The sequence below is a fragment of the Arachis duranensis genome, chromosome 9 (assembly GCF_000817695.3).
Source record: "Arachis duranensis cultivar V14167 chromosome 9, aradu.V14167.gnm2.J7QH, whole genome shotgun sequence".
Classification (NCBI taxonomy): domain Eukaryota; kingdom Viridiplantae; phylum Streptophyta; class Magnoliopsida; order Fabales; family Fabaceae; genus Arachis; species Arachis duranensis.
Genome location: NC_029780.3, coordinates 1718499 through 1728613, shown reverse-complemented (window position 1 = coordinate 1728613; position 10115 = coordinate 1718499). Strand labels below are relative to the sequence as shown.

Sequence of the window (10115 nt, the reverse complement as noted above, 5' to 3'; positions counted from 1 at the left end):
CCTAAACAATGCAATTTAAGGTTTTAACAATAACAGACATTACCAACATATTTCTTTAATGAATATAAGTATTTAACAACAACAGACAATGGCAGCAAATACCCGTAAGGAATTTGAAGACAAAAACTGCTCCAGCAGATAGCCAACAATTAACAACAAAGACACAGCAGACGACACAACATATGGCCCACGTAGAATGGCACATTGGCAAACAAAGTAAGAACCAGCGAAAGAAACACAGTTTATGCGGACCAGGTTGGCCGCCTGATAACATTCAAGAGAGGGAACAGGGGGGAACAAAACAGATAATGTGGACCCCAAAGCATCGACAAAGAAACAGGAGTATATATCGTGGAGGGGGAAAGCCATTACCAGGAAGTGGATGCCCAGGAGCCTTTTTGTGATGTGCATGATGAAGAAGGGGTGCTCGGAGTTAAATGTCTGCTCCACCTCAGCTGCAGCGGCGCTCCTAGGGACATTGATACACCCCTTTCGACGCCGGGTACCTTCAGTAGCGGGTGTACGTTTCCTTGGCACTTGGGGGGTGTGACGTCGCCGGAGTCATCACCGGACGTGTCATACGTCCTTTCCACACCCGGTGACTGAAATATGCGAACGCTGAAGTCGTCCCTGCCCTTGTGCTTGAACAGAAGAATGTTAGATGGTTGTAGCTTGTATTCATGATAGAACCTTTGCCATCCCCTGCCGAGAGTGATCTCTTTCCACCCCCTGGGGCTGCATGCAATCTTGAAAGTACGGTTGGACCCATCGGCGACCGTAACGTACAGATGGTTGCTATTATTGGGGAGGAGCCCATTCGGTACTGGCAAACGCTGCAAATAAGGGCACACGAGGGGTCGGCGTAAGAGATAAAACAAATTGCGGAGAGTAGATTGACAAATAATCGCAACAAAAGCAGCGGAATCGTTAACCTACCATGGGCCGCGACGGCTCGCCGGCCGCTTTGATAACCCTAAGGGCGTCACCTTTGGCGTAATCTCCGGCCATTTGTTCGTAAGGGAACAAACACAGACGAAAAATGGGGATTTTCTGAAGTTGAAGAACCCGTTCAGAGTGGATAGCGTCTGAATCAAGCGGATATCAACGGTGAGGTAATGTACTTAGAGTTGCACTGCCTAGAAGAATGTGCCTTCAGCCTTGAATGAAGTCTTCTTCTAGAAGCCAATCGGTTTCGTGTGTCATGTACCACTAAACTTTATTTAGGAGTTGCCACTCCGATTTTTAAAAATGTTATCGATCAATTTGAAATTATTATTGGATGATATGACAAATTTTTTGAATTTTGAAATACGCTTTATTAGCAAACTAGTGGTTCAAGAGCCACTGTCGTGCGTTTTAATCCGCTTTTCTACTAAATTTAAATAATTTTTATATAATTTTTTTTAAATTATAAATTTAATATTAGTATTTAAGAAGAGATAAAAAAACACAATATTCTAAGTGATTTAATATATGTAAAAAAGTATTAAATAAATAAAATTTCATTAAAAATAAAAAAAATTACGTTGTTATTATGTGTAACAAAAACAGGATAAAGATTTACTTGTATTATTTATAAATTAGTTATTTATATATTAATCTTACTTATTTTCGAAATCATTTTAAATTTTGAATAAAGTAATAATTTAAATTCATATTCAAAACACTCAATAAGAAGGCACACAATTCTAATTAATTAAAAATTATTATTTTAATCTTATATTGAACATCTTTAATTATTTTCTTAGATAGGTGCACACATATTTAAAAAAATAAATAATACATGTGAGATGAGAAAATTAGGTCTTCCTAGGTAAGAGAAAAAAATAGAGCATTAACTTTCTACGTTAAGATAGTGTGGACAAATTAAAAAGGGTTAAAAGAATGATGAAACTATTTAGTGCAGGGACGGACCTAGGGGGCGAGTGGAGGCCTCGGCCCCCAAATTTAAAAAAAAAAGCTTAATAGTAATAAGTTTTTAAGTATGATTTAATTTTTTAAAAAAACAATTTAGTATTTAGTCTAATATAAATAAAAGTCTAGCGTAACTTAGTCTTTAATGATTTCTAAAATCTAAAAAAAAGGTAACAATATAAAAAAAATCTGAAAAGATATTATTACAAATATTTTTTAATGAAATAAAATTTTTCAAATCCTATAAAGTGGAGCTAAAGTAGGAGCTAAAGTACTGTTAGCATACGTCAAAAGTAGGGAAAAAACCAAGAAAGAATCGAAATCACTGAAAATATAGATTAGATTAGTAAACCAAAGAGAAGAAGAGATATAAGTGAATGTTATGCGTAAAAAGTAGTTACTGCAAGAAATTTTCAAATGCAATGGATGAATCCAACGGAAGAGGACGGAGGCGAGTGTGTTGAAGATAGGAGAAGAACAGAACAGCAAGAAAAATACAGTAAAGTCAATTTCAAACTGCAGTGAAACCCCACAATGGAAGATGTGTTATTATAGTTACAGAAGTAAAAAAACTGTTTTGATTTGAATCGGAAGTTAATAGAAGTGACAAAACTGTTTTCATTTAAGTGGGAAGTTATTAGATTTTTCGAAACAAATTTTATGTCTGTTTTGTCCATATAATTTGCTTTATTAAATGGTTTATTGTAGGGTTAAAATACTTAAAAATAAGGGGACATCATTGTCATGGTCAACTCTCTGAATTAGCTATATATTTTGCAATAGATTAGGAATTGAATTTTGTTGTATTATTGAATTAATTAAATAACTTATATATAAATTATTTAATTATGTTGGTAATTTGTAATTTTTAAAATTATAACTACATTTAACTCTTATTATATAATAAATAACCTTTGATTTGAAGAAAAGACAAATAAATCATAATTATCCAAGAAATTAAATTTACGGAATAACTATTATAGATTTAACTCGTCATACCAATATGCACATATCTTGGGAATCCTTAACTATCCTACAATCAAGATTTAACTTCCTGGGTTTTGACACTCGCAATACTCATCGGTTTGATTACACCTATTTGGTTTCTAGGTTTGTTGTTTTAACTATTTAGAGAAAATAACGTCAGTCATAGATTTTGTTATATCGTCAAAATTTTTATTTTTGGCAAACTTATGGACAACAAAATCTTAAACTTAAGTTGCATTATTTGCATAGGTTGTAAGTTTTATAAATTTGAGTTATCTGCAGCTTATTTTTTAAAATTATCATCAATTTTTTGGTAGCTTGTTATTTTTAAATTTTAAGTTATTTGGTTAAGTTGGTAATTTTCTGAATTTGAAGTAATCTACTCCAGCCGTGACTTTTTAAAATTTTAAAGCCACTATCTAACGATGTTCGATATTTAATTTTGAAGGTTGTTTACCTAATGTACACATTTAAATTTAAATTATTTAGTTCGTTTGCTAGTTATTCAAAATTTAAATCATAGTTATATTTTGTTCCTGTTACAATAATATTACTCTTTTATTAATCTTGGAAATAAATTTTATATTTTCGAAAAAACTAGGTTCAAGATTAACATACTTTGAATGTACTATTATTATTATGAATATTCCCATTGTCATGATTATCATGATTAATATTATTAATATTATTAATATGATTGTTATTATTATTATTACTATAGCTGCGAAGATTTAAAAAAAAAATCATTCTTTCTTTATTTTGTTGTATGGATACGAAATATAAACTATCAATACTATCCATCTTTTTAAAATAATTATAAATCAAATAACAAGAAAGCACACAAACCCAGTCATTCTCATTAGGCTAACACATTCTTCACTATTAAATATCAAACAAGGACATTAGCCGAAGCTTCGATATTTATTTGCAGCAGCCGTAATGCCTAACCAAGGATGTGATAAAATTATATTCCATAAGAACTCTTTGCAATACTGTCAGGTGGAGTTTTTTTTAAAACCAATTTTCTTGTTATTAGCAAGCCTAATACTAAGTTTAGAAAATTACTAATACAAAAATTATTGTCTTTTGACTACATCAACGCCAAAAACGAAACACCAAAACGCATGAACCATGACCCATGCCTTTAGTCTTCTCCCTCTCCATTCCAATTGGAACTGCCTAATGACACCAGTTCCCGAGGTACTTAATTAAATTCCATAATCAATACATTAATGTCCATATTTCGGTTGCACAACCTTACAGCAATCATTTTATACCCTTTCGGATACCACATTTACGATAGAAACGTGTGTGCTCTTCGCTTACCTCCGTATTAAACGTAACACTTCTATGTCCAAAAAACTTGCAACCACACGTGAAAAGACTTTAAAAGTAACTTCAATTGCATGCAATGCACTCTAATTTAGAACAAAATAATGCCTAGCCTCATGACTATTTATGCAATGAAAATCATATATCATATTCGAAGCTGCGTGTAACGAAATTTTGCAAATTTTTTTTTGTGCCAAACCTTGTAAACCACACAAAAAGAAATAGATAGTTAGTATTCCATCAAAACGTAAAAAATAAGATAATCGTTAGAGTAACGAGCCAAAAAGATGCATAATAAACCCTTCACCACAAACTCTCAAAACCGTCAACCATGAACCCTAAACCAACAAACCCCAAACCCCAGAAACACTAATCCGTCAGCCCAAGACCAAAGAATTCCATTATCCACGGCCGTGCAAGATGTCCCAAGATGCCAGACGACTCCTAAGCCTAGCGTTCTCAGCCTCCAGTTCAGCGACACGGGAGTCGACGGACAGACTAGATATCCGCTCCAACTCAAGAAGTCGTTCCCTGCAACTGTGAGCCACGTAGTAATTATAGTCGAGGATCTCCTTCCCAGACTCTCCAACAATAGCTTGCAGTGATGATAAAGCGGCATCTTGCCTGGCCAGGCGTTCGTCGGATGAGAACCTACCGTAGGCAACAAAGTTTACTCCGTCCCGTGGGCCCCCCACACGAACCACAAACCCATAGTAGCGGTGGCCCTGGACGTGTACGCAATCGCGGGGCTCAAACACTGGAGGCTCTGTCTTTAGGGCGTCATATGCCCTGCGCAACATCTGCTCAAGGTCCTCCATGATGACAAATTGGTTAGGATTGACGGCGGGGACAACCTCTAGACATTCAAACCCAGAAAAAACAATAAAAAAGAGTGAACGTCAAGGATAACCGGGAAAAAAGATAGTGTGAAACCGCCTACCGTCGTCGCGGAGAGGGGCGCCAGGGCGAGTTCCTCCGGAAGAACAACTTCCATCACCGACGCTGAGGCTCGTCATTCTTCCAACCCAATGAACAGCGATCCAGTCACAAAAGGATGTAACAAACTTCAAATCTTATTAACAAAATCGTCAGCGAAGTAATCTGAAACATGAAACTTATTTATATTTATATATGACATGCCTCATCACATTCTCCAATCCAATTATGTATACACAGTTATCTCACTGGACAGTCACACCGCTTCCCCGGGGCTTTAAATTTGATAATAAATGCATTAACCTCACCTATCCGTTTTTCGCACCCTCCACCATATGTTCAACGCTTTTTCATTTTCACATTAAACGCGTCACATTATCTCCCCTCTATGTGATACACGAAACAAATTTCAAAAACACAAAATTCACATCCATGGTATTAAACTACCCTAAACTATTCAGATTACAGAAAAAATTAACTATTAACTATTCATATATTAAACGGCTAAATATCTGCCCGAACCTTTAACATTCTACTGACTGCACGTGGAATAATGTGTACTACTACAGGTCTAGAAAAGTATAGCTAAGTAACAACTTTTGTTTAACAACGTATGAACAATGTATTATAATAACATTAATATAGTGAATTTAATTAGGAGAGTGCTAGGGGAACATTCTTGAAAAATCTTCTTGGTCATCTATTCTTTTCCAGTAATTAATACCATTCCCCATACAGTTTTTAGTTTTCACCATAATATAGTTACATTTACTTTAACGTTTAATATTACGCATGCATTACTGAGAACGTATCTGCTACACTCAAGTTCAGGTTTCCAACAGGGTCGGTGGACTTATAAATATGGAGGATACACTCCTATGCCACACTCCAAACCCTATACTCTAAACACGTATCCCCATCCCCATCGAAATAGGAACCAACAGGAACAAACTGAAAATGACAATCGACTGTTTCTCAAATATCGCTTTCATTCCCAACGACATCTGGGTAGCAATTACCATTAAAGTTGCCTCAGACTCCATTCGAGACCTGTGCAGTCTCAGAATGACCTGTAAGGCTGCACGCGATGCGGGAGATTCCGATATTGTTCACCGGAGTGTTTCCATCCCACCACCGCATGCCACACCGTGGTGGTGGTGCCTCAGTCCGGAGGCAAAGAGATTCTTTGATCGATGCATGGTAGCTGGCCATCCAGAGCTTCTGTTTCGGGAGGCACTTCGGGAACTCTTCATCAGACATAACGAAGACGTTGGCCTCCAGATGCTGAATAGTGCAACAAGTACAGGCCATGCAGCAGCCAAATACGCACTGACCATGACGTTGCTGCTTCGCACGGACGGCAACGACGAAAAACAAAAAGGGCTGGAACTGTATCGCGAGCTTGATGCGGCTGGTTCACTCGCTGATTGTAAGGCAATGTGCTTTTCAATTCTGACAACACACCGTCTGTGCCGCACCGAGGTGCTCGACCAGGGGCCATATGCCTCTTCTGTATGACTATCGCAGACGTGCAGCAGAGCGAAACTCCGTCCATGCTTTCGGAGGGGCCGCTCATATCCCCTGCATCCAGTGTCGTGCAGACTACGACCTGCAAGCCTTCGTCAACCTCCCATGAGTTAATACAGTTTAATTACAACCTGTATATTAAACGTTAAATAAATGAGTCGATACAATTTAATTACATACTTGTTTTATCTTTCATTTGTTATAATTAAGTATTGAAATTTATATGTTATTTAATAATATTTTATTTCAACCGGAACCCTGTCCTTCATCAAACCAAAAGTTAGGCTAGTTTATGCTCCTTGCAAAACAACACATGTCAGCCCCACAGTCGATAAATTTCCAACCGTTGGAAATATTACAGTTGCACAATTTCAATTTCCTGCTCAAATCACAGGAGCCATCGTCGTTGCCTTTAAAAACCACCGAAACCAACATCCCATCTTAAACATACTCAACACAACTCTCCCTTGGAATCTCAACATGGTCCGTGCCAAGAAGAAATACTATGTTGTTTTCATAGGGAGGGTCCCTGGTATCTATAGTTCCTGGCCGGCCTGTCATAGCCAAGTTAACGAATTTAGTGGCAACCTACATAAGTCTTACGAAACCATCGATGAAGCTCGTATGGCATTCCAACAATTCCTATCTGGCAGACGATCACAGACTCAGCTCACCAACAATAGTCCTCTACTGCATCAAATTGATGCAACATCCATTCGGCACCACCCATCACCGATTCCTGACCAACTACTCCCTTTCAACGAAGGCAAACAGGAGCAACGTCAAATTGAAGGAGGGGACAACCACTCAACTGTCCGTCAAACCAACCGATCCAACCAGAGGTGCCGGCAACAAAATCCCTACCCGTGTATCCTATTTATAATCGTTACCATCTTCGTCCTATACTTAACTCTGGTTAGGAAGTAGGCTCGTCTTAACCTTAGTTATAACAGCACCTACCACCATGTGTTACCTGCTTTGTAGCAGTCTAACATTTCACTGTCTTCCGTGGTTTACTTTTTAACGTATATTCTATTGTATTAATTAGTCTAATGTTCACTTCGTGCATAACATCAGCTTATTATTCCAGCATAACTATTATTAACTCAGTGAAGTATAATTATTCATACGTGATTTTAGCACTTTAATCCGTTAATCCATTTACCCTCCTCCTCCTCTGTTTACGTCATCTGAACACATACGGTACATACAGCATAAGATTTTTAGATATAGACAATTTTAATGTGAAATGCGATAATTTTTGTTCATTTTGATATTTGACATTCCTGTTATGATAGTACATAACGTTACTGCGGTTTTGTAAAACAAATATATTTTTAAAGTAAAATATAAAAAGAGAAAACGTCGTTTTTGAATAATATATTTTTTTTATACAGAGACAAAACGTCATACACGTTTTGTAAAAAAAAATTTGTTTTTACCCTAAACAAAATAACGACCCCAATGTAAGTCACAAGAAAAAATGACAAGGATCTTGAGATCTGCTTCCTTTGGGGATTGAGAATGACACACATTTAATTAATGATAATAATTTGACGAAACACATACAGCTACAAAATTTCATTATAAACTGAAAACTGATAGAGGAAATGCAAAATCCATAAAAAATAATTTCATTGTACAATGCAACGGTGCAAGTAAGGCGAATTTATCCCTACTAAATTCTGTACCGACTCTCTGACACCTACAACTAATAAGTAGAGATTATTATCTGCATAATAAAATGAACACAGCAAAACGATAAACAACTTCCGTGACAAACATAATTGCTTCACTTGCTAAAAGATACATGAAAATGTATACCACAAAGTGCATTAAGAAGTTTAATTCATCTCTCAGCCCTACTAGGAAGTAGAAAACGAGACTTGATGAAATGGACATGGGGAAAAGGAATGGCATGACAAGAATTGTCCAAGTTAAAATACTAGTGCACTCCAATGATGGTTAGATTATTGACATTCATGCATCCAATTGAGACTGTATTTCTTCCTTGAAGCGAACTCTAAAAACATATAAACTTCTGTTCAACCCGGTTGTTACATTTATAGGAAACAGACATTTCTTTTATAGATTCAATATTCTGTGATGACTTGAAGAACTTCTTTCAGCAACCACCTGTCATGCAAGTGACACAATTGAGTTGAAAGTGTTAAAATTTAAGTCAACTTTGGAAATCTAAAAAAATATCAACCCAAAAGAACAATACAGAACATAAAGTTGGCAAAAACAAAGTTCAAAACAGCTAAAGTGGTTCATCGTCTTTTCTATTTTCTTCATCAAATGAGAACAAAAGTATTTAAAGGGACAACAGAAAGTAAAGCGATCCTCTTTAAATGATTCAAAAAAATATTTAAAATTTCAATACAAGGGAAGAAGAAACAGTGTCAGAACAATGGAGTAAAACAACAAACAAAAACAAGAACAAAACAGAAGCATACCTGAACCGGATAAGCTTAGAAGACAAACATGGGTTCCAGCCAAGAGAGCAAAGCGTGTCTTTTCCATCCACTAAACAAAACACAAAACCCATGTTTTGTTTTCCATAGCAAAATGGAGAGAACCGAACTTGCACCTTCCAACAATGTAAAAGAACAGAAACCACCGAACATATGTTACATACTAAAACTGAAGAACCAAGACAAAACAATGGAGAAAGATGCAACATTACTCTTATGCTAATAAAGCTTTCAGTGCAAATAACACGGAAGAACAGAACAAAAATTCCCGCCAAAACAAGATACACAATCTAAAGAAATGTAGAGTAACGTTAAATTCAATAAGTTTCTTTCCAACAAGGGAAAAATGCTGAATATATGCAGCCTCATGTGGCCAGCGAAGTCAAAAAACACAATCACGTGTACGCCATGTCATGCTTTGAAATTTATAAGGTAGCAAAACTGAAACAAGCTGTCAACAACATATATGTACCTCTCCAACAAAAGCCCATTTTCATGTTGCGCAGAATGTGTCTCCCGTTTGTGAGATTTGGTCACTTTAAATTGCTTCACGTGCCCCTCCCTCCTGACGAAAACATGATTTCTAGCCAAGGACCAAGGTACATGTCGGCATAATCTTTGTATTCTTCCACGTCTCTTCCAATGTGCGCACGCAGCCTTTTCTTATCCCCCCTTCTGGGTCTCGACCTCGGGAAGTCAGCAACAAAGACGTACACATTAAAAAAAGTTACTGCATTTTTTATTTCTATTGCATAATAATTCGACGGCAAAAGAGATCATAAATCATATCAGTTTCAATTTCCTGCATTCCTATTGGATATCGTGCTAACAACAATCATTATAGACCGTGTTGCCACCATCACGAGGTAGCATCGAATTTCTTAAAACAGAAATTTTTGAATAGCCTGCGGAAACAAATATTGTTAGAGCTACCAACCGAGA

General features: G+C 36.5%; 1 protein-coding gene across 1 annotated transcript; it reads left to right on the top strand.

The window, feature by feature from the left end:
- Positions 1-6126: 6126 nt before the first annotated feature.
- Positions 6127-6687, top strand: LOC107472284 (putative F-box protein At1g67623). The gene has a single exon (XM_016091825.1). The coding sequence runs from the start codon at positions 6127-6129 to the stop codon at positions 6685-6687; it is 561 nt and encodes a 186-aa protein (XP_015947311.1).
- The last annotated feature ends 3428 nt before the right edge of the window (positions 6688-10115 follow it).

Bases quoted from the DNA above. Each gene is read 5' to 3' on its own strand.
- LOC107472284 (XM_016091825.1), top strand. From the start codon at position 6,127: ATGACAATCGACTGTTTCTCAAATATCGCTTTCATTCCCAACGACATC.